We start from the raw sequence: 26,173 nt of genomic DNA on the forward strand, positions 1-26,173 counted from the left end.
ATATATATATATATATATATATATATATATATATATATATATATATATATATCTATATAAGCCTGATATGTTATGTGTGTTAATGTCTTAGACAATAATAATGCCAATTTCTTTTAAAGATAAAAGGTGATCAATGAAATTGATTACTATATAGTATTGGTATATATTGATTGATGAAGAACACATGATAGAGTTGGTCTCAGTGGAATTTGAACTCAGAACATAAAAGACTGTAACTAAATAAGACCCAGTATTCCATCTATTGCTCTAACTACTGCCCAACTACAGCTCTACACAATGCGACCTGTTGCTCTATTGTACGACCCACAGCCCTACACAATACCACAAGGTATTTCACCTGCTGCTTTATTCTGCTGTCTGGAATCCTACACAGTATCACATGGTATTTTTATCTGTTGCTCTATTCAGCCATTGACAGACCTTCACAATGATAATAATTCTAATCTTAGCATAAGGCCTGCAATTTTACGAGAGCAGGGTAAATCATTACCATTGGCCCCAGTGCTCACTGGTACTTACTTATCGCCTCCAAAAGAATGACAGACAAAGTCAACCTTGGTAGAATTTGAACTCAGAATGTGAAGTGCAGAAGAAAAGCCACAATTCTGACCCCTCACTGCCTTTACTTCTTTCTAATTTCGGCACAAGGCCAGCAGTTCTTTATGGAGAGATGGTAAGTTGAGTACATTGACTCAGTGCTTAACTGGTACTTGGCAGCATTTGAACTCAGAATGTAAAGAGTTGGAATGAACACCACAAAGCATTACTTCTGGTACTCTAACAATTCTGCCAGCTTGCTGCCTTGATGAGAAAGATAATAATTATAATAATTTTTATCTTTGGCTGAAGACAAGGAAATCTTACGAGAGAATGTCTCCAATTTAATGAGTTAGCAATTATGCATATTTATCTGAACAGTCACTTAATGAGATGAAAGACTCAGTATTTGATATTTTGGTTGATATTTAATAGTTAACCCTTTCAATACCAACCAATCTAAGACTGACTCTGGTTCTATGATACAAATATCCTGTTTTAAAGAGATCTGAATTAAAAACCTTCCATCAAAATTTCATGTTAATTTATGTTCCAAATACCAGCTTAGTAATGACAAAGTTATTTCACTAAATATATCATTATTTTAATTGATACAAAGCAGAGTAGTTGAGAGAAATATATTAATGAAAGAGTTAGATAAATAAAAAAAATATGAATAAATGGTAATCAACAAGAATCATAACAATAATTGCTAAAATTAAATTGCAATTATGAAAATTGCTGGTTCTTTAAGTAACATTTTAATGGCTGTGTAAAAACATTTTCAACTTATTTAACTTTTCCTTTTATTCTTTTACTTTCTTTTAGTTGTCAGATTGTGCCCATGCTGGGGCACAACTTTCAAGGACACTGTTGATTATATATCAACCTCAATACCTATCTGGTATTAATTTTTATCAATCTCGGATGATCAAAGTTGACCTGGGTGGATCAAGAATTCAGAAACATAAAATAAAAAAAAGAACACAATCAAGTACTATACCAATACTGAAATTCTTTCATCTTTCTAATCTCACACTGTACCAATTTTATTAATTCTTCCTTCCATCTAATTCAACACTATAAACCATCTTACAACATCCTGCATCCAAGCAGTTGTAGTTCACCCGAACACTGTATACAATAAGGTCATTATTATAATTATTCTAAAATTGCTATTTCTAAAATCATTTAATATATAAGTTTTCGTTTTCCATTTAAGAAACGAAATTTTTTTTTGCTTAGTAACATGTCTAATTAATACTTAATAATATACTGGTTAATTATCCTGTATTCACTCATTTCTTTATTATATTTACAAGGAATGTACTGCAGTGATAAACTCTCATTAAGTCATAGCAGTAATATATTGGGGGTTAAACTGACAGAACTAGTTATTTCACTTATATTGTCACTGCTAATCACCTTGAGGAGCAGATAAATGCCACCTATCTATCCCTGAGAAAGGTATGAATGTATAACAATCCCATTTCCTCACTTCTGTAAATATGAAGACTTTGTGCTTCCATAAAGAAATTTTTCTAATTTAACCAGATGGACTTCCAAAACACGTTGGCACTCATTTAATAATTCCATCCAAGAAACCCATTTTTGAATTTTGGAATATATATTTTTTTTTCTTTTGGACATTTGGAAATATAACTTATATTAACACTATTATGTGGACATTAAGAAATCAAAAAACAAAGATGTCAAATGTCAACAATAACAACAATAGTTTTTCCTTCCCTATATAAATTATTTCTTAAACAATTGAGGAAAAAAACCCCTAGAAAATCCAAAGAAATTTTTTAAAAAAGAGAAAAAAAAAGGGGGGAAGAAGAAAGAGAGAGGGATAGAACTTGTTTAAGTATAATAGTAATATTATAATAATTACTGTTGTCATTAAATTGTTTTGCTTTTTCAGTTAAATATATTACATGAATGTCATTATGAGATGGGTATAATTGGTATGGAGGAGTTATTAATTAACAAACACCAGAGTCTGATTATTTAGGTGCGTCTGCTGATAGATGTTGGAAATGTTGGTCGAATATAGAAACATCTCTTTGTGAATCACATACGTTCGGAAAGCACACATTCATCATTGATTAAAGGCTGTAAAAGGTTATCGGAATTATTGGTGTCTTTAGCTAAGTATTTTGAAGATTGCGTTACTGAAGTTTTAGCTCGACGGATCGGGTTTCTTGTTTTGCCGTCTTCATCATCGAGTACTAAAGAACTAGGACGGTTTTCTGTAAAGAAACATTAGAAACAAATGAATAAATAAGATACAAGGTATATAGAAAAATGAATGCATACTGCAGATATGAAAAGATATAACATGAATATGTAAAAAACATGATTTTTTGAAGAAAGGTACATGACCAGGATTCTAGAGAATGGGAAATTAAAAGGTGAAGTTATGATTTTGGCTCAGAAAAAAGTTACAACTTTGGTTAGGAAAAAAGCCATATGCAGGCGTGGCTGTGTGGTAAGAAATATGCTTTCCAACCACATGGTTCTGGATTCAATCCCACAGTGTAGCACCTTGGGAAAGTGTCTTCTACTATAGCTTTGGACCAACCAATGCCTTGTGAGGGGATTTGGAAGACGAGTTAAAAGAAACTAGTCATGTGTTTTCATTCAAGATGGAGAACCTACATGGCAGGTTTGATAATTGCTGAGATATCAATCAGCATGAAACTAATGATAGCCTTGTTAATTATAAATATATAAAAAAAGTATACACACGCACACATATAAATATGTGTGTGTGTGTGTGTGTGTGTGTGTGAAGGTGCATGGTCTAGTGGGTAGGCTGTTCAAATCACAATTGCTAGATCATGGGTTCGATTTATTGACTGGGTGGTGCATTGTGTAATTGAGCAAAACACTTCATTTCACATTGCTCCAATCAGGGGGAATGTTGACCTGCTTGCCTAGCCAGTGGGGTGGCATCATTTGAAGGTTAAAACAATGCAAAAGCGCATTGTAACCAGTGATGTGCAACAACATCTGATAGCCTGGTCAGTCACGTGATCATGTGATATATATATAACTGATGAAAGAAACGGAAGATGGATTTAGTACGAATCTTTATTCAGCATGATGATCATTTCGATCCACCCTGCAGCTGCCCCTTAGGGGTAAGATATTGTGCATCGAGTTGTGTTGCATCAATTAGTGCAGTCTGTGTCACTCCAAGTGCTTGGTGTAAAGAAAGATATCCCACGAGATATACTGAGTTCTCCTTGGCATGTTGTTCTTGGTTGTTTTATGTGGGTACACTGACATAGAGTAGAATAAGTTTGGGGTTGTAACCCATGAATATACATATTGCCAATATAACATATATAGTGAAGGCACATGGTTCAGAGGTTAGAGTGTCGAGCTTATGATCATGGAGTTGTGAGTTCGATTCCCGGACCAGGCTGAGTGTTGTGTTCTTGAGCAAGGCACTTTATTTCATGTTGCTCCAGTTCACTCAGCTCTAGAAATGAGTTGCAATGTCACAGGTGCCAAGCTGTATCAGTCTTTGCTGTTCCTTTGGATAACATTGGTGGTGTGAAGAGGGGAGACTGGTATGCATGGGCGACTGCTGGTCTTCCACAAACAACCTTCCCTGAACTTGTGCCTCAGAGGGGAACTTTCTAGGTGCAATCCCATGGTCAGTCATGACCAAAGGGAGTATTTAACCCTTTAATAACATATATCAGAATAAAAAGCATACTCTGAAGAATAGAACAGTAAATATTAAAACAGAGTTAAAGTCTGGTCACAGAGTGATCAATGGTTTCACATCCACAGGGCTGTAGCTTTCGTGGATACGAAACCATTGGTCACTCTGTGACCAGACTTTAACTTTATGTTTTAATATATACATATATATATATATATATATATATAAATATATATATATATATATATATATATATATATATATATATATATATAGAGAGAGAGAGAGAGAGAAAGAGAGAGGGGGAGTGGTGAATAAACTGTCATCTAAATTACGCAAAAATGAAAATAACACTGACATCTCATTTTAACAGATATATTTATCAAAATTACATAAAAAAGTATCTTGAAATATTAAAGAGTAAATTTATTCAATGAAATCACCATTGGCTTCAACCATGGCCTCTAGATGATTTCAGAATCTCCTGCAACTCTTCTGGACAGTCTCCTTGTTTAAGTTGGTGAATGCTGTCATAATCTTTGCCTTCAGTTTATCTTTGGTGTTACAAGGAGTTTTTTTGGTCTCTCGCTCATCTGTGCCCTACACATAATAATCAAAGGGGTTACAGTTTGGGGAGTTAGGTGGCCAGATGTTAGGGGTGATGTGGTCTGACAGCCATCACTGGGTTCCCTTGCTTGTGTAGCATGGTGCAAAGTCTTGTAGCCACCCTCTTGACCCAGGGCAACACTACCTCCTCCTGGCACTTGATGTAGGCCTTCATATTGAGTCTGAAGCCATGTGGGAAGATGAATGGAGGCATAATGTCACCATCACTAGTGGTCACTCCAAACACCATGATGTTGACCGGATATTTGATTTTTATCTCTCTCGGTACATGTCCTCAGACTGACACTCAAACGCACTGAGATGTTTGTATTGGAGCTTCTGGCACGAATGCCAAGCAGTGCAGCATGTTGTTTCCAAATTTCTAGCAGACTGAATTGTGTCATGGTCCTGTTTTTCTCACAGACAATATTTTTTACATAATGCCATTACAGACTTATGCAAAAAATCATCTTTAATGTGATTTTTACCATGATTTTAATGTGCACTTTTCCATGTTTGCATGGGTTAAATGGAAATCACTGGGGAAAATTTTCTACAGCTGGATGCTCCTCCTGTTGTTAACCCTTGATTGTTTCTTAAGTAAAGTAATATTTTTTCATGGCCAAACATGTTTTCATGGAAGACTGGACATGAGAGACACTGCTGGTATGATGGTGACATTCATGTACAACTGTCACATGACATTAAGAAGAGACACAAATATGCTTACACACACACACACACACACACAATCTACTTCTTTCAGTTTTTGTCTACCAAATCTACTCACAAGGTTTTGGTTGACCCGAGGCCATAGTAGAAGACACTTGACCAAGGTGACACACAGTAGGATTGAATCTGAAACCACATGCCTGGGAAAAAATCGTCTTAAACACATAGTCATGCCAAACAATGGAACCAAAAAGAAAGTGGTTCTAATCCCACAGGTAACTTCTTGCCTTTTTTATCCCACCCAAAGGCTTTTCGACTCTCAATTATAATTATGATTTATGACTGGATTGGCATTCAAGATTCATTGTTTACAGAATATTTACTTTATTAAAGTAGTTTCTATGTGACTTTTTTCTGTGGCATTTTTTTAGTGAATTTTTTCCCAGTGAATTCAATTAGATAGATTCTATTATTTCAAATAAGTACAAGTTTGTTAACCTTTTTGATACCAACCTACTCGAGACTGCCACCAGTTCTATGAGACAAGAGTTATACTTAAAGTGATCTAAATTAAAGCCTTCCATCAAAACTTCATACTAATTTATGTTCCAAACACTAGTTTAATAAAGACAGTTATTTTACTAAATTCTTTATTATTTTCAAAATTATTTGAAACAAAGCAGTACATTTCAATAAAAAATTTGGTAATAAAAGGATTAATTTGATACCTCATTCCCTTTCGCAAGGATTTTTTGTGGCAGTGCATCTTCCTTAAAAAACAAATATGTGTAACATATTCGCTTTTATATCTTTCATTAACATTCGCAAAAAATTTCAATAATAATAATAATAATAATAGTAATAATAATTAATTCTGTTTTTTTTTTAATAATTAATAATGATAATAATATGTATGATTATTTCTTTGTCTGCAGTTAGTGTTATTTCACAGAACTGCTATTACTAATTAGACTTAGAAGATTTAGTTTTAATTATGTAATTTTAGAAGGAAATAGTTTAGCTTTAAGATTTAGAAAAATTAAAATAATTTAATATTATAATAGTTATTAAAATATGATATTTAACAACAGTTTTAATATGGCTTAATGTAAATTTAATTGTTAAGCTCAATAATGAATTAAATAGGAAAAATGTTTGAAGAAAAATGTCAATATGGTTACATAGGAAAGAATTTGCAAGTGTGATGAAAATGCAATAAGAACAGTTATTAAGATAATTAAGATAGATATAAAAAAAATTGAAATGTAATGGTTACAATATAATTATTGAGCAATTAATTAATTGGGTAATAAGCTATGAGTGATCAAAGAATACATTTATATATTTTAACTTAGTAATGGACATAAAAGAAGGAACACTAAATGAAAATGAAAATTAATTTTTTTTAGAAAATCAGTTACTTTTTAAAAAATACTTTTTCTTTCTTGTGTGTGTGTGTATATTTGTGTGCATGTATATATATATATATATATATATATATATATATATATATACACACACACACTCACACAGATATAAAATGAAAACTATAAAAACAATAAAGTTACAAAAATAAAGCATTTAAAAAGAAATGGAAAATAAATAAATAAACAGAAATTTTAAAAAATGCAAAATGTGTGAAACAAAATATAATCGTTTCCAACAAATAAGCTGATAGCAATATTCAGTTTAATTTATAAAGAATATAGAAATAAATAAACAACAGTTAAGAGTTCGCTGAATCCTAAAATTAAGAAATTAAAATTTAAAAAAAACAGAGGAGGAAAAATAGATTTTTAAAGAAAACATAAAAAAAAACCCAAAATTTAAATAAATAAATGAAAATATTCCAGTACTATGGTAAATGTATTCTTCATCATCTGTAATTCCATTTTGGTAAAGATTCCACTATGGAGAGTTTTAAAAATTAATGGAGATAAAGGAAGGAAAATGCAGTTTCTTGTTGTAGGTGCAGGTATGGCTGCTTGGTTAAGAAGCTCACTTTGCAACCAAGAGGTTTCGGGTTCAGTCCCACTGCATGGTACTTTGGATGTATGTATATATATATATATATACACATACATACATACATATGCATGTGTGCTTGGTTTGCCCCCCTTTCCCATCACTTGAAAATAGGTGTTGGTTTGTTCATGTCCATGCAAGTTAATGGTTTGGTAGTAGAAACTGTACCAGGCTTAAAAAATAAGTACCGGTTTGATACTGTATTTATTAACCCTAAATGAATGAAGGGCAATGTTGACCTTAGCAGGATTTGAACTAAAAACTTAGAGTATCAGAAGAAATACTACAATGCTTTGTATCCAACACTACTGATTCTACAGATTTTCTGCTTTATACATGTGTATGTGTGTGTATATATATGATGGGTTTCTGTTTACCAAATTCCACTCAGAGAGTATTGGGTAATCTGAGATTATGGCAAAAGACACTTGTTCAAGATTCTATGCAGTGAGATTGAACCTGGAATCATGTAGTTGCAAAGCAAACTTCTTAACCATACATACATTATACATCAATGAGATTTGACTGCTATTTCTACCAGAGAGAAGTGATCCTGTTTAGACCCCTTTATTTGTTTATATTCTTTATGTAATATTTCTAAATGTATGTTGCTATTATTGGTTTTGTTTAGACTAGATTTCAATTCACAGTGTCCTTAAAGCATAGACATGTAGTTGTTTAGCCACAGGCCAGTCCTCATTCTACAAACTTATGAATAAAAGCATTTCAGCATGATCATCTTGCTTGTTATTTTAGACACTGTGTCTCTCAGATTACATTATGCAATGTGTCTTTGATCTTTATGAAGATGGGAGGATAGAAGTTGAGAAAGATTTGGCTGTTATTTCTAGCAGTTCAAGCAGCGTCCATATAGATGTTTCAACTACTACTAGTAGTAGTTGCTTAGTTCAGCCTTGATTGAGTGGTTTTTCCAGTTGTGACCATTCCAGCTGTTTTTTGCATGCAAAGTAAATCAAGGACAACATTATCCTGTGTTACCTTAAAAAAAAAAGGTAACACAGGATATATGAGGGAAATTTGGCTGCTATTTCTTGGTAGATTGAGCAATGGTAGTACAGTGTATTTTTGATTAAAAGATGTTGCATGGCCATGTATGATTAGAGTATATTGTTAGAATTTAACAAGGTTTACCTTCAACTGAAATGGCTTTCCAAATGCAATGGTGATGCGTTCCATGCAATGTGTTCATGCATGTAAATAAAGAACTCTTTGGTGGATGTTAGTTGTTAAGTAATTTTAATTTACTGATGATGATTGTAAAGGCAAGGGCTCTTTATTAATTTTTGTGGATCATGTATGGATTGACTTGAAGAAGAGAGAAGGTGTTCCACCATTTGTTATAACTTAGTTCTAATATGAGAACATCTACACATAAAAATATGAATGAAAATCAAACAATTTCTAGAGTCACTCAGATAGCACTAACAAAAAGGAATACTTGGTTTAATCCACCTTTCAATTTACTAGTTACTTTATGTATTGTTAAAAAGCTAAATTTTTTTTACAATCTTTTTACATTTTTGTCCTAACCATAAAAGCAATAAACTATTTAACTTCAATGTCGATTGAGATACACCTTGTAAACTTTTTACATGGAAAATGCAAAATTGTCAACATAGTTGTTTTTTCCCTGCAGTGTTGGCTCATTTTCTGATGAAGTCCTCTCATCAGAGAATGCTTCATCCAGTATTTTCAAGATTAATTTTTCTATGCCTGTTTAGATAAAGAAGTCGGTTGTACAGTGCAATGCGATTTATTACATTCTTCATCTTCCTTCCCCATTTGATTCAAACTTTCTAAGATTTGACTGTAGCAGACCTTCCTTAGTTTATTTCTGCCAAGGGTACTTTCTGATGTCAGCACTTGTCCCCTTTTCAACCAGTACTTATTATCCATTTACTTCATGTCCTTATAAACCCTTCATATGTCACCTATGAAAAACAACACTGTAAATCCAATAGACAATACTTGACTTGACATTCTGCAAATGTACTTTAGTGATTATTGTTGTTTAACGCTGGACCTGCACTGACTGAGATAAAAGTCACCCTAGCTGTAATCCTACCAACATTTTAAATATCTGAGACTACATTATCTGATATTACTTCTCTTTTGTAATATGTTAGGGTGTACTTTATGGGAGGGTTGGCTGCTAATTCTAACAGGTTGAACTACAGGTTCCTTTGAATACCCAAATCTAACTTCCATGTACCACTGAACTCTTTACATGTTTTATATAGCTTGAATTCCAGATGGCACCAACAAAGGTAATAATAACTTTCTTTTCTTATTGTACTTTCTCCACTATTTCCATCATTAGACATCTCCCTGCTCCCTGTGGTTTTTAAATTGGTGAATACTAGACACCTGTATCCAATATTTGAGAATTTTTTTTTTACCTGCTTCCTATAATTAATGAAGAGACAAAATAGAGTCAGCATCCATATAATTCTATTTCCTTCACTATGATGTTGGATAAATTAAGGAGTTCAAAGTAGACTTCATCTTATTAAACACAGTCATTTGTCCATCCCATTTTCAATCCTCACAAGTTATAGCCCCATTCCACCCATTAGAAATACAGCCCTAGATAGCAGAAACTAATAATTACCTAATTAACCAACTATCTTAACAGTTCATGAACTTCATTTCTTGGGTGCTCCTCCTCCTACTAATTACTGATGTACTTCTACCACGTCTGGAGTCCTGGTTTTCTCTGTCAGGCTGACAATGGTTCCACTGTTGCTTTATGCAACTAGTGCTTGCTTCTGTGTTTACAATATCATGTTCTGACCTACTCCCTTTCTTCATATCAAGCAAGATCAATTTCCAAATGTCACTAGCATATCATGTTCCCTTTAACTGACTAGCACTTAGAACTAAAGAACTTTAAATATAGCACCATATTGCATATGAATTAAGGTTTTAAAACAACTTAGAGAGCTGCAATTTGTCAGACAGATAATAGTATGACTTTGACAATGAACAAGTAATGAAAATAATGTAAGACATCATACAGCATGTGAATGAATTAACTCTATACCTGCAAACATATTTAGTCTTACTGAAAAAGAAATTTGAAGTTAATTTGAGAGATAATACAACCATGAACCAAGAAATTGGTACTATATCTTGATATTTTGTTACTGAGAGATTTATTTACTAAATTTCTTTGCTTTTTCACTCCCATTGAAGAATGAGGTCACAAACTGAGTTACAAGCATAAATATGATATTACCAATAAAAAAAATGGATAAGTTTGGTATTGTTTGAGAAAGCTGCCAATAAACAGTGAGGTACTTAAGATATTGGTTGGGAGATTGAAGACTTAGTGGAAAAGATGGTTATATGGTAAGGAAATGGATGAAATGTCACAGGGTGATAATGGAAGAGATGTGATATGTGGTGGATGATGGGACACATGATAGGCTGTGAAGTGCTGGATTATATAGGCTGGTCACATGGTACTAGGTTGGCTGTTTAGGCCATCTGAGGTCAGTCATATGGTGGTCATGTGAAGATCATATGAATGTGATCATATGATTATAGTCATGTGCCAGGTGTTATATTGTGGAGGATCATGTGATAACTTGTTTTATAGCAGGTAATGTGGTTGGCGGTAATCAAGTGATGCCAATCTTGCAATAGCAGTCATATAGAAAGGAAACAGAGAAGTGATCCATGGAAGGTCCAAAATGGCAACCTGGTAAAAATGCACGAATTGGACAGAAAAGGATTTAACGAAGAAAGAAAATGAGAAGTTTGCAGACCTAGACAACCCACAGAACTAATAGGAGTAAAAAAAAAAAATAATAGCAATAACAATGTTGCAGGCTGTTGATGCTGATGATGATAATAATTATTTCTTACAAAGACACAAGGCCCAAAAATTTGAAAGGAAGAAATAGCAAATTAGACTGACCTTAGTATTTCATTAATTTTAGTGATTATGGAAGGATGAAATGCAAAGTTAGCTTCAGTGGGATTTGAGCAAATATTGCATGGCATTTTGTTTGATGCCTTTGGGATTCTGGAGCTTGCCTGAAGTTCGTTTTTCAACTACATAGTTTCAGGTTCAATTTTGCTGCATGGCAACATGTGCAAGTGTCTCCTGCTATATAGCTCCAAGTTCATCGAAATCTTATGAGTGAATTTGGTGAACAGAAACTGAAAGAAACCTTTTGTGTATGTATGTGTGTGTGTGTGTGTGTGTGTGTGTGTGCTTGAGGGTGAAGCTGTTTGTTTACATTTGTGCACTATGAAAGTTACTCTCTATGGGTGTAGCTACCACTTCTTCCACCAACAAATCATCTGCACACTAAACACTGGCAAAGACGTGTGAAATCCCTTACTTGAAAAGCAGGGTATGGATTACTAGTGTCAGAATGGGCATTTGGCCATAAAACAATGCCCAAATAATATATTTATCTAATCCATGCCATCAGGGAAAAATAAACATAAAGTAAACAAATGAATAATGACAGCATAGACTGGAACAAGGTCAGTCACAAATGTGCAAAAGAGGGGCACAATCAATTGAATTAGTACCAGTTCATGCCTAGTTCTTACCCATATTGATACAGAGAAGTATGTAAGTCAGTAACTGGTGATGAAATTTGAACCCAGAGCAATGGAATTGAATGATACAAGCTTGGTGAATATACTTTCTTTTTCTTTCTTTGGGTCACTGTTACTTTTTTTAATGATAATAATGATGACACACAATACAGATGATAATGTAGATAATAACAATGATGATGGCAAAGATATTGATAATGATGATGATGATGATGACATTGATGATGGTAGTAGTGGTGGTGATGGTGATATTGATGACAATGCTATTAATGATAATGATATTGGTGATGATAATGATGATGATGACATTGATGATGGTAGTAGTGGTGGTGATGGTGATATTGATGACAATGCTAATAATGATAATGATATTGGTGATGATAATGATGATGATGACATTGATGATGGTAGTAGTGGTGGTGATGGTGATATTGATGACAATGCTATTAATGATAATGATATTGGTGATGATAATGATGATGATGACATTGATGATGGTAGTAGTGGTGGTGATGGTGATATTGATGACAATGCTATTAATGATAATGATATTGGTGATGATAATGATGATGATGACATTGATGATGGTAGTAGTGGTGGTGATGGTGATATTGATGACAATGCTATTAATGATAATGATATTGGGGATGATAATATAGGTGGCAAGAATGATGGGGAATTACAATGGTAACAACGATGAGCAGAGAAAGTGGATTAATGAAATGGAACCACAGAAAACTTACCAAGAAAGCTTTGAAATATTCTATGGTTGAAAGGAGAAGATTTTCCTGTTAATTTACAGCCTTGAACCTGAAAGCAGTTGGACCACAGCATTGTGATTCTTGGAAACAGAATTTTGGTGCCGGCATTTTTTTTTTTTTTTGCTCACAAGACAACAGGTGAAGGTGTTATTGAAAAAAAGTGCATGAGCTAAAAGAAGCTGAGTGAGAGGGAGGGAGGTAGTGGTGGTGATGGTGAGAGGTTGAAAAAGAAGAGAGGAAGGGAGGGGAACCATGACCAACCACAAAATAAAAAAATTGTAGCAAAAAAAACAACAAAAAAAAAAAAGAAAAATTCTTTTTAAAAATGCTGCAACAACAATGATGATGACAACTGTAGTAACAACCACAACAAAAAAATCACAAAACTGGTAAAGCAGAACATTCTCTGAAATAAATTCTGAAGTAGGTTTGAAGCCTGTTAATCTCTGACCCCCACTCACCAAAAAAATCTCAAATATGTAGTAACATTCATGCCTTTTCTATCATGCATTAGTAAATTAAATGCTTCAGTTTCAAATGGTAATTGGAACCAGATTGTGGGACCAGTTTCTCAGGCAATTTAATGCTACATTCCTCTGATTACCATTTTTATTATTAGCACTGTTGTACCACTGAAGAATGAGTCTTTGGATTTTTGTGTAACAGACATTACCGGCAATAATATTAGAGTTCCTTTGTAGGTCCTCTTTAAATTAAGTTGTACTTTGTAGGGTATTGTAGGATGAAACAATTCTTTCCCCTTTATAAACTTTAATTTTTTTGTGTGTTAGTTAGAATGGAAGACAACATCCATGATCATTTAAGGGCCCCTGAAATTGGTGGGAAGGAGGAAAAGAAGAAAGTATTCTAAAATTGGAGAGCTAGCCTGAATGCTTGCACCAAACAAAATTCTGCTAAAGTGACCCAAGGTGCCAGGTGATAGTGTTAAATTAAGTAACGGATTAAATCTATCACCCGGTAAGTCTGTCTAGCTCGTAGCAGGATTTAAACTCAGGACACAAAGAATCTGAACAAATACTACAATGCATTTGGTCTGATATTCTTACAATCTTACCACCTTAGATGGATACATGTTTATTGACACCGAAAGGATGACAGGCAAAGCTAGTCCTGGTGGGAATTGAACTCAGAGTGCAGTGAGTCAAAATAAATACTGTGAAACATTCTATAAAATGTTCTAAAGACTACCAATTCACTGTCTTAAATGAAAGGTGTCAAATACCTATCTCAAATGATTGATACTTATTGATATAAATGCAGTTTCTTATATAACCATGATGTCGGAGATTTTAAAGAGAAACCTGGACATCGATAGATTAGTGAGTCATGTCTTTCCTAAAGATCCATTTGTGAAGTAAAGGATATAATTTTTACAAATAAACCAAGGCAGCTTGGGACTTAATTAGTCATGAACAGTTTCCTGTAGTCTACTGTACAATGACAGCAATGTTGAAGGTCACATTTGTTGTATGTTAAAGGTTATTATAAGTCATACATATCTTTACTTTTTCAGCACAATTACTCAAAGTATTTAGTGTGACAAGGTTGGACTTTTAAATTATAGGTACAGTCCATCTGATGGGACTTGAGACATTTTCTGTCTACTAAATTTCATTCACAAAGCATGGGTTGACCAGATGCTACGCAGTAGAATCTAACTTAAGTCTTTGGGACTGTGAAGCAAACTTCTTAACCATTTAGCCAGGCTGTGTTTATTTATCAAGCTGTGCCAATACTATATATATATTAAAGTTAGACAAGGCCGGTTTATGGGATTACCTTAGGTTTCAGGTCCATAAAGGGCTTAACTTTATGGCATCTCATCAGATCCCAAAACCTGTTGGTTAAAGGCCTCTCTAGAGTATGAAGGAGGAAAGGACTCTATTACTCAATCTCTCTCTCTTTATATATATGTATATATCCTTATTTGTTGGGTGCCCAGGACTTGAAAGCTCCCTTGCAATCTTTCTTACCAGCTGGTAGACCAGCATTAAGAGCTATCAGCTGACAAATTTTAGCACATTTTTAAGGACTTTCCAATATATAAAATTATATAATGTATAAAATATATAATTATATATGATATATGGCATATATTAATAAATTTTGATATTTAATTTATATATAAGGTTTGTTTTCTCTAGTTTTTTACTTTGTCTTTACCATCACGGCCAAGACCATGCTGGAGCATTGCCTTCTAATGTTTAGTGTTTATTTTCAAAAGAAACATAAAATGCAATGCAAAGCTTCATGTTTCATTATGTATATTCATTAAAGATTTCCATTTTTTATACACATTTCAACATGATCTAATAACATACAAACCAATTTAATACCAACTCAACCACAATGATGATCATCACTGCCACCGCTAGCAAACCTCAGGAACTTTTAATGGAATTTATTCTACGGCAAGCATTCAGATAGACATCCCTATACCATACCTTTGAAATTCCTTCTCCTTCTTCCTTTTTCTTACGCATATTCTTCAAACTAGGAATCAGGCATACCAATCTAAAAACAACACAGCAAAGATCGATTTTCTGCCCCTTTCTCCCTTTTTTCACTAAATTTTGGAACACTTCCTCAATACAAATAAAAATTCCTGTTTATACATGAAGATTAAATTAATTTGTGTTTGTCAATTTCTTCACCTGTTAGCTATAGAAAGGGAATAAAAAATAACATTTATGTAAAATGAATTATTTCCATGTGCTTTCTATCAATGTCTACTATTAGATTTAATATAGGAGAAACTATGATAAACACAAATTTATATCAAGCAATAATGTGCTCCCTTGATGATCTGTTGTGGTTAAGCATCTGATTGCACAAGGAACATCCAATGCAGAGATTCTCGACAACCACAATAGTGAAACATATGTAGGAAACAAATGATCTAGGCTTGTGTTTAGCATAAATTCTCCTGCTTTTACTTTGTATATCATAACTAGTAATACTACTAAGTATAGTAAGAACCAAACTACTATCCAGAAACTAAAACAATAAGGATAACTCAGCAGAATTTATTGGAGAACATAGGCAAACAAGTAAAGTTTTATTAGAAACATCAGGACACCAAAACACATACATACACACACATACTAATCTATTCTTTGAACAATCTGAGTTTAATGATGACTATAACTATTGTTATTTTAGTGAGTATTAACGCAGAAAGGTTGTGAGGGGAGAGTGAACATAAAAGCAAAACACGCACAAAGTTAAGCTTTAATGAAAACCTTACCAATAAACCCTTCACCATGTTTTTTTTTATAAAATAAAATTCTGTTATAATAAGATATTTGTATTATCTGAATATTTACCTCCCAACTAAACATCAGTAGCTTTTTCACAGAAAGCTAATGAACTTTTATCTGCAAAAAATTAACAACCTATTTTACAAAGTGCACATGAATTTTATAATATTTATACTATACTATACTATAATATATATATATATAAAACATGTTATATAATATACTACATATATAAACTATACAAAATATATTTATACATGTTGTATAGTTTATATATATATATATATATATATATATATATATATATATGAATGCATGTTATATGTACGCATATGTATCCATATATACATAGATACATCTACACACATCTATATCTCCTTTATCCTTTGTAATCTGGAATTCTTTCTTATTACAGATTACTACAATGACATGATCTAAACCTACCTGCCTATGTATCTATTTATGTATATATTGTATTGTATAGCATAGCCCATAGGTAATGCTACCATTTAGTATATACATATCTAATGATGCCATGACTTCTAAGCAATCCTGTTTATATATTTCATTACTTAATACATATTATGTTACGTCATCGTCGTTTAACGTCCGCTTTCCATGCTAGCATGGGTTGGACGATTTGACTGAGGACTGGTGAAACCAGATGGCTACATCAGGCTCCAATCTGATTTGGCAGAGTTTCTACAACTGGATGCCCTTCCTAACGCCAACCACTCAGAGAGTGTAGTGGGTGCTTTTACGTGTCACCCGCACGAAGGCCAGTCAGGCGGTACTGGCAACGGCCACGCTCATCTCACTCGAAAAACCTCATGTGTCACCCGCACAAGAGCCAGTCCAGGGGCACCGGCAGCGATCTAGATTGAAAATCATACGACGGCCCCACACAAGAGCCAGTTCAGGGGCACTGGCAACGATCCTGCTCGAAAGATTTCATGTGTCGCCCGCACATGAGCCAGTAATAAATGATGTTTTATGTATTACACTAATAACTATATATATGATTGAAATTAGTAATAAATAAATTTACACATAAAAGCCTTTCAGTTTTTCTACTGTTTGAGAATTTATTTATTAAGACAGAGATACCAAATTATCAAACATATATTTTGTTTAAATTTCAAGGGTCATGGGAATCTGCAAAAGCAGTAAAAACAAATTGATCTCTAACATAGGCACAAAGCTAGAAAATTGGGACAGAGGAGTTAGTTAATTATTTTGTTTAAATTTCAAGTGTACATGATTTCTATGTTTATATTTTGTAATACATCACAGCCATATTCTATCTTAATACATTAATTTGTAAATTTCTCTTCTCTATGAAATCATCCTTTTTATATACAACATTAGGTTGACATTAACAAAATGTGGTCATCACTTTTGTAGAGATTCAGGGATCAGTTAGGTATTTTTTGGAGGAAGGTGAGAATGAAAACAATAACAAAAATTACACTGACAACAATTATTACAACATCAAAAATACTTTATATATTTTGCATGAAACAAACCCCAACCTCTGCCTAAAAGAATTGTTTTGTTGTTAATCAAAGGAATGTTTTAAAATTATATTGAAAATTCAAAGCAGTCAGTTAAAATAGATGACATTTTATACAAAATCCAAAAAATAAAAAGAAAAAGAAAAGAAAACAAAGTTTAATCTTATTCAAAGCATACATACATGTTAACATGCATTTGAGCAAAGAAAATAAAAAAAAGTTAAAACATATTAAATTAGTAATTCTGAAATATTGCAGATTAAATATTATTTAGATTTATGAAACATTTTTTAAATGCTATGACAATTAATTAAAATGGTAAGTAATTAATAAATTTGATGAAACAATAGAATGGAAGCTAGACCAAAATATTTAATTCAATACCAAATTGGTCTGGATCTGGGTTACTAAAAAGAAAATCCAAGACTGAGAGGGTTGGAAAATATTGGTGAAAAAATATTTGTGTCCACAATGGTAAGTATACTATGGGATGAACTTTACCAGATACTCATTACTATAAATATTGCTTTTTGTCCATTTTTTTTAACGACTCCTGTAAACCTTTCACTACCACTCCAAATGAGACCATTCCAGGTCCTTAGACAAGACCTTTCATTTTATACTGTCTATCATTTATTGATCATCATCCTTATAATGTCTACTTTTCCATGCAGATGGAATTTGTTGAGGTATATTTTTTAAGGCCAGCTGCTCTTCCTGCCATCAACCTGCACCTTTTTCCAATCAAGGTAATATTTCCCCTCAGCCAGAGATCTTTCACTGTAATGCAAAGACAAGGAGCCACAAATACACATTCACTCACATGCACGCGCACGCAAACACACACACACACTGGGCTTCTTTTAGTTTCCTCCAACGAAACCCATTCACAAAGCTTAGGATGACCCAAGGCTATTATAGGAGAAGTACTATGCAGTGGGACTTCATATTAAATAATATAATTTATTAAATACATAATAAAATAAATAAATAAAAATAAGAAAAACATTAATTCATAGTGTTTTGCATTTCAAATATTGAGGAAATAGATATTCAATAAAAACCAAGTGATTTCTAACTTTGGCATGTTGCTGCTCCAAAATGTTCAAGGTGTGTGTGTGTGTGTGTGTGTGTGTGTGTGCGAAAATTATTTGGCTTTACTATATGACTACAGGGGCCAAAGATAACAAATTTAAGATAAATCTCAGCAGTGTTTGAACTTAGAAATACACTAAATAGACGAAACTAAATCCTTCAAGACATTTGGTCAGGTGCTCTACTGATCCTGCCAGATATTCCACTCTTTTATGTACCAATAATAGTGATTTCTGGTGGGTATGTGGGTATTTTGAAAATATGCCTCATGGAATGACAACTGTGCTTAGCATAGTTATGGGTTGCCCTTTGGCAAGGTATAGCCCCCATTCAGCCACCATACCAGGATATAGCAAAGTCATGGGATTGCAGTATGGTAGATTGTGAAGAGATCGCAGAAGAGCTCAACTGTGCCAGCAGTGCTTCTTACATTGATGCTGAATAGAGGAATCCTAGAAGATCAACGGACAAGTTCATCAAGTTCTATCAAGAGAGTAACTGCATCCTAGGTTGTGGAATCAGTCAATGAAAGATTCACCATGACTCAAGCTCTCAATTCAGATTCATAATAATGAAACTGGATAGCAACAGAGGGTCATGGGAATCTGCAAAAGCAGTGAAAAAAAAATAATTGATTTCTAACATGGGCACAAAGCTAGAAAATTGGGACAGAGGGGGGTTAGTTGATTATTTCATCCCCAGGACTTAATTGCTATTTTATTGACCCTGAAATGATGAAAGATAAAGAAGTCCTTGGCAGGATTTGAACTCAGAATGTAAAGAGCCAGAACAAATAATAAAACTGGTTTTAAATTTTGGTGTAAAGCCAGCAATCTTAGTGAGAGGGGATTAGTCAATTACATCAACCCCAATATTTAACTGAAATTTTGTTTTATTGACCCTGAAAGGATGAAAGGCAATGTTAACCTCAAGGGATTTGAACTTAGAATGTAAGGAGCCAGAACAAATACTGCAAAGCAATTTTTCTGATGCTTTAATAATCCTCCCAATATAAGCAATAAATAATCTCTGATCACAAGGAGGAGTAGTGGGGCAACATTATAGCCATGTGTTCAGAAGAACTCTTTGAGGTTTCAATAATTCAACTCTGAAAACGTGGGTCTTTCATTCATAAATAACTTTTATTCAGGGACTGAGCTTACACAGCCTGAAGAAAATTCTAACAGGGCCCCCACCAGCATGTTGTGCACATATGGTTGTGATGCATGTGCATGGTGTACTCTTATCAGATGGGTAACCATGATGGGTATATTGGGATTTGTATATTTGTAGCCCAGTGTCACTTTGACAGCATGTGCTGCTCTTTCACTTAATAGTAGTAGTAATAATAATAATAATAGTAATAGCTTCAAATTTTGGCACAAGGCCAGGAATTTGGGGGGAGAGGAGTAAGTCGATTACATGGACCCCAGTGTTCAACTGGTATTTATTTTATCAACCCTGAAAGAATGAAAGGCAAAGTCAACCTTGGCAGAACTTGGACTCAAAATGCTAAGGAACAAGGCCTGAAATTTGGGGAAAGGGATTAAGTTGATTACATCAACCCCAGTGCATAACTGGTACTTAGTTAATTGATCATGAAAGGGTGAAAGTCAAAGTCAACCTCGGCAGAATTTGAACTAAGAATGTAAGGATGGACGAAATGTCAAGAAGCATTTTGCCTGGTATGCTAATGACTCAGCCAGCTCGCTGCTTTGATGATGATAATAATAATGGTTTCAAATTTTGGCACAAGGCCAGCAAGTTCAGGGGAAGGGGATAAGTTGATTACATCGACCCCAGTGCTCGACTGGTACTTATTGTCGACTTCAAAAGGATGAAAGGCAAAATTTTGCCCAATGCATTCATGATTCTGCTAGCTCATTACCTTAATAACAATAAAAAAAATTTTTTTTGTATAATTAGGACCACATTTCCCCAACAAACCTAGTCAAGAGGACATTTTTGTCTTAAAAACAAAACAAAAAACAAAACAGTATTTGGCTATGCAATGAATATCCCTTTTCCACCACTCCATACTACCAATCTTGAGACATACAAGAGACAGGCAAGGGCTAACACAGCTTGGCACAAGTGCAGAAGCTGGCAAATTTAGAATCAGTGATGAAGTAACGATTCTCAGTATCTGGGGACCAAGGCATAATGATCAAGAAGAAGAAATTTTGAGTTCTTTCACACTTTCCTTGTCTAACACCATAGTTAGAGACTTCCTTCTCTGACACATTTTACAAAGTATTTTATTCAATAATGCAACAATTCTGCCAACCTTCCTGCAATGAACTGGTCTGTATTTTATTTTAGTCAACACAAACGGGTAGAAAAAAACTCAGAAAACCAAAGAGAAAAAAAAAAGAAAGAAAAAGAAATCCTTGACTTTGGGGTGATTTGAAGTCAGAATGAGCATAAAGAACTGAAAAAAATACTGTAAGGCATTTTGTCCAATGGTCTAACAATTTTGCCAGTCTCCTCTACTACATTCATAAAAACAAATATTTAAATATACATATATAAGGTGGTATCAAAAAGTTCCTGGACTAGTTCTGTAATGCACCAACAGATGGCAGCACATAGTTGTGTGTGCAGTGAGAGCTAGCAGTGACGTTTATGAGGCAGTGTGCTAAGTGACATCACAGTGTTTACTTAACAAGTTGTGAAATTTGTATTTTTGTGATCACATGTATGCAGTAGTCTGTGATTTTATCATGGACAGGAACAAAGTGCCAATGCAAAATTTTGTGTTAAACTTAGGGAGTCTACTACAGAGAGATTGAGCATGTTTCGGCAATGGGTCATATGCAATATTTCGAGTGGCATGGGGGTTTCAAAAGTGGAAGAACATTCCTGGAAGATGATTAGCAATCTAGAAGATCTGCCACAAGTGTCACTCCTGGAAACGTGGTATTGTGCATCAAAAATTTGTCCCCCAGAGTCAGACTGTCAATTGAGAGTTCTACAGTGATGTCTTGAAGTGTTTGAGGGAGGATATTTGGCGAAAGTGATCAGATCTGTGGAGTGCGAAAAATTGGAGTCTTCAATATGACATTGCATCCTTTCACTGCGCTCTCCTCACTTGTGGGTTTCTCACCGAAAACAACCTGGTATCACTTCCGCACCTGCCCCATTTGCCAGATTTAGCACCTGCAGACTTCCATCTCTTCTCCAAGATGAAAATGCAGCTCAAAGGTTGCATTTTTAACACCATTGTCAAGATCCAGAGTGAATCACAGACGGTCCCTGACTCATGGAAAATTACCAAGACACTGAATTTCAAAAGTGGCAGGAATGTTGGGACTGGTTTATTGCTGTACAATGCGACTATTTTGGAGGAAATTATATCAAGACTTAGGTAAATAAGCTATTTTTTATTAAATATAACTAGTCCAAGAATCTTTTGATACTACCTGCTCACAGATGTATCACCTGAGAATTAATAAACCTGTTTATAAAAGCATCACTCGAGGATTAATTAGTATATGGTTATGTCTTCTCACAGAAATGTTACCTGAGAATTAACATACCTGTTCATAGAAGTATCACCTGAGATTTAATTTTAGAAGATAGCTATGTGTTCTCATAGAAATGTTATCTGAGTATTAATATACCAGTTCACAGAATTATCACCTGACAATTAATTTCTTACAGAAATATTACCTGAAGATTTAGATAGTTGTTTACAGGAATATCTCCTGAAAATTTGTTAGTAAATAACTATACCTGCTTACAAAATTATCACCTGAGTATTTGTTAGTAGTTAACTTATACTTGCTCACAAAAATATTACCTGGAGATTCATATACATTCTTAGAGAAAACTGGTTGAGACTTCCTATACATTTTCAGTGGAACATCACCTGAAAAATTTTTGGTAAATAACTATACCTGCTCACTGGAGTTTATTGCCTGAAGAGTTATTAGACAACTAAACTTAAAATTAAACTAAATATTAAAATTATACAGGAAAGGTCTTGATTTGGGATATGTTTGTATGTTGTGTAATGAAGAAAGAGGATGTAATGTTTTAGGATTGAGAGAGGGAGAGAGAGAGAGAGGGGGGAGAGGGAGAGAGAGAGGGAGGGAGAGAGGGAGAGGGAGAGGGATAAAGCGAGAACAATGTTGATAACTAATATCAGACAAAGGAGGAGTCATAAACTATCACAACTATTTTTATTACTAGGATGGCAAGCTTGGTAGAATTGTCAGTGCATTGGACAAAATGCTGGGTGGCATTTCTTCTAATTCTTCATGTTCTGAGTTCATATTAAGCTGAGGTCGATTTTGCCTTTTATCCTTTCAGGCTCAATAAAATAAGTACCAACTGAGCTCCAGGAACAATATAATCAACTTAGTCCCCAGCTCTAAAGTTGCTGTCTTTGTGTCAAAATTTGAAACCATTATTACTATTAGAATTAAGTGTCAAGTTGGTAGAATCATTAGCATGCCAGACAAAATGCTTAGTGGCATTTCTTTTGTTTCCTTATGTTCTGGGTTCAAATTCCATTGAGACTGACTTTGCCTTTCATCCTAGATAAAATAAACACCAATTGAGTACTAGGGTTGATGTAATCATCTAGCCCCCTTCCCCAGAAGTTCTGGCCTTGTACCTATAATAGAAAGGATTATTATAATTAAGGTGGTGAGTTGGCAAAATTGCTAGTATGTTACAAAATGTGAAGTGGCATATCTTCTGGCTCTTTAACTTCTGAGTTCAAACCCCATTGAAGTCAGCTTTACTTCATCCTTTTGGAGGTTGCTAAATACAGTACCAGTCAAGTAATTGGGTCAATGTAATCAACTAATCCCACCCACTAAATTTTGCTGACCTTGCATCAACATTTGAACCCATAATTATCATTATTATCATTACTTCATTCTATTTTATGTTTATTTGTATGATATCAGAGTAGACATGTTTGTAAATAAATAAATGTGTGTATGTTAAGTTACAAACTTAGTCAAAGATACATTGTTTCAGTACATTGGTAAACAAATATTATAGAGTATTGTATATCATACATTATATATATCACACATGATCATGTGACCGATCAGACTGTCAGGTGTTGTTATACATCGTTGGTCACAATGCACTTTTGCATTGTTTAAGCCTTCAAATGATGCCACCCTGCTGGCCAGGTGAGCAGGCTAACATTTCCCCTGATCAAAGGGGGACAGGTGCAATGTGAAATGAAGTGTTTTGCTCAAGAACACAATGCACCACCCAGTCAGGGAATTGAACCCACAATCTACAGATCGTGAGTGCAACGGCCTAACCACTATATATATAAAACAAGGGATAGAAATGGAAAATGGAATACACGGGAAATTTTATTGCTCACAACAATTGTTTCGACACATCTTGCATCGATCCCTCATGGGTGGAAAACTTAACAACTAGCATCCCTTGGTGCAGAAGCAATTACACAATTGTATAATTATTGTGGATAATGCCAGGTAGCCATAAGTAGTGAACATGCTTTATTGGCGTACTACTAGGAACATACCTAAATACTTAAATATTGATTTACATACATACATACATATACTCTTTTACTCATTTCAGTCATTTGACTGCAGCCATGCTGGAGCACCACCTTCAGTCGAGCAAATCGACCCCAGGACTTATTCTTTGTAAGCCCAGTACTTATTCTGTCGGTCTCTTTTGCTGAACCGCTAACTTACGGGGGACGTAAACAAACCAGCATCGGTTGTCAAGCGATGTTGGGGGGACAAACACACACACACACACACACATATATATATATATATATATATATATATATATATATATATACACACACATATATATGACGAGCTTCTTTCAGTTTCCGTCTATCAAATCCACTCACAAGGCTTTAGTCGGCCAGAGGCTATAGTAGAAGACACTTGCCCAAGGTGCCACGCAGTGGGACTGAACCCAGAACCATGTGGTTGGTAAGCAAGCTACTTACCACACAGCCACTCCTACGCCTATATATATATGATATATTTTTACAAACTACTCGCCATGCTGGACTGCTGAACTCTACATGTTTGTTTTCATTCTCACTCTAGTTCCTCTTATTCCTCTCTGTCGAAGAGCATAGGCTTGAAACATTAAAACTTTTCCATTTTTCCTGGGCGTCAAACTAAGCATGACCGCAGCCACTTGGCTGAAACACATAAATAAATAAATAAATAAATAAATAAAAATATATATATGCACACACACACATGTTGGCAGAAATATCCTGAGGTGTTTGTTTTGACTTGGTGCATTTTGAGTTCAAATCCTTTCATCCTTTTGATGTCAATAAACTACGGTACCAGTCTATATACTGAGGTCAACAGAATTGACTACCCCTCACTCTCCTCAAAATTGTACCAAAATCAGAAGCCATTATATATGACCTGTACTGTAGTGTTTATATATCTATGTTGTCCTCAGTGCCAAATTTATAGGGTGTATGTGTGTGTGTGTGCGTATGTATTAGATACCTTTACATCATGATGCAAAGGCATCTAACAAAATATAAAAAAAGGTTACATCATAACATTCTTGCATAGGTTCTTTAGCTTGTTTTAACCAAGCACAGCTAAGGCCAAGCTAGAGCACTATCATCAATATATATATGTGTATATATATATATAAATATATATATATATATATACATACATACATACATACATACATACATACCATTAAAACTATGAGAAAACATTGGCTTTCACATCATAACATTTTCGTGCATGTTCTTTAGCTTGTTTTAGCAAGTACAGCCAAGGCCATGCTACAGCACTACTGTCTATATGGACACCATTAAAACTGTGAGAAAACAGTGGCTGTGTAACTGAATGGAACTTTTTTTTTTTAAATGGCAAAGAATGAAGAAATGAGGAATTATGCTAACTTTTATAAAAATTGAAACAGAAAAGGTAAGAAAAAATGCTGAGGTAAACGTGATCTATATCAATTACTATTACATTTCCCCTTCTCTCCATTCTATAATTGTTTCCAGGGGATATAGCTGGTACTGTACCTTGGCAACATACAGTGAGAGGGGTGTCAAAGTAATAAAGAAGTTGGTGGGATTAGATCCGAGGATGAAGTAGAACCTACAGGAAGCAGAGGGATCAGGTTAGTGGTTGGAAAGGGATGCCAAAAAATAAATTTACAAAACAAACAAAAATTAAATATAGCCTAAAGAAAAAGGATTAGTGAAAAAATAGTGGGGTTAGTAATTAATAAAAAAAAAGATAGCAAACACAAAAATGGGACACAAAAAGATTTATGATGAAGTTTGTAGATACAGTCATGGTGGTGGAATTGAATTGATAAATCCAGACAGACAGGGAAGATAAATAAAATGAAACTCTGGAAATG

General features: G+C 34.2%; 1 protein-coding gene across 11 annotated transcripts in view; it reads right to left on the bottom strand.

Moving 5' to 3' along the window:
* Positions 1-1,140: 1,140 nt before the first annotated feature.
* Positions 1,141-26,173, bottom strand: part of LOC106870835 (pleckstrin homology domain-containing family D member 1) — a 210,407-nt gene continuing 185,374 nt past the window's right edge. The window contains exons 14-17 of one of the 11 annotated variants that reach the window (XM_089359953.1): positions 22,596-22,664; positions 16,251-16,301; positions 6,247-6,288; positions 1,554-2,813 (exon numbers count right to left, since the gene is read on the bottom strand). In XM_089359953.1, the coding sequence (XP_089216079.1) occupies positions 16,258-16,301; positions 22,596-22,664 (113 nt within the window). In that variant the 3' untranslated portion in view covers positions 1,554-2,813; positions 6,247-6,288; positions 16,251-16,257. Of the gene's footprint in view, positions 2,814-6,246; positions 6,289-12,885; positions 12,953-16,250; positions 16,302-22,595; positions 22,665-26,173 lie in introns of all 11 variants that reach the window. The other 10 variants (XM_089359954.1, XM_014917063.3, XM_014917061.3 and 7 more) reach the window with 10 other exon arrangements.

The sequence above is a fragment of the Octopus bimaculoides genome, chromosome 11, assembly GCF_046866305.1.
Source record: "Octopus bimaculoides isolate indiv1 chromosome 11, ASM4686630v1, whole genome shotgun sequence".
Taxonomy (NCBI): domain Eukaryota; kingdom Metazoa; phylum Mollusca; class Cephalopoda; order Octopoda; family Octopodidae; genus Octopus; species Octopus bimaculoides.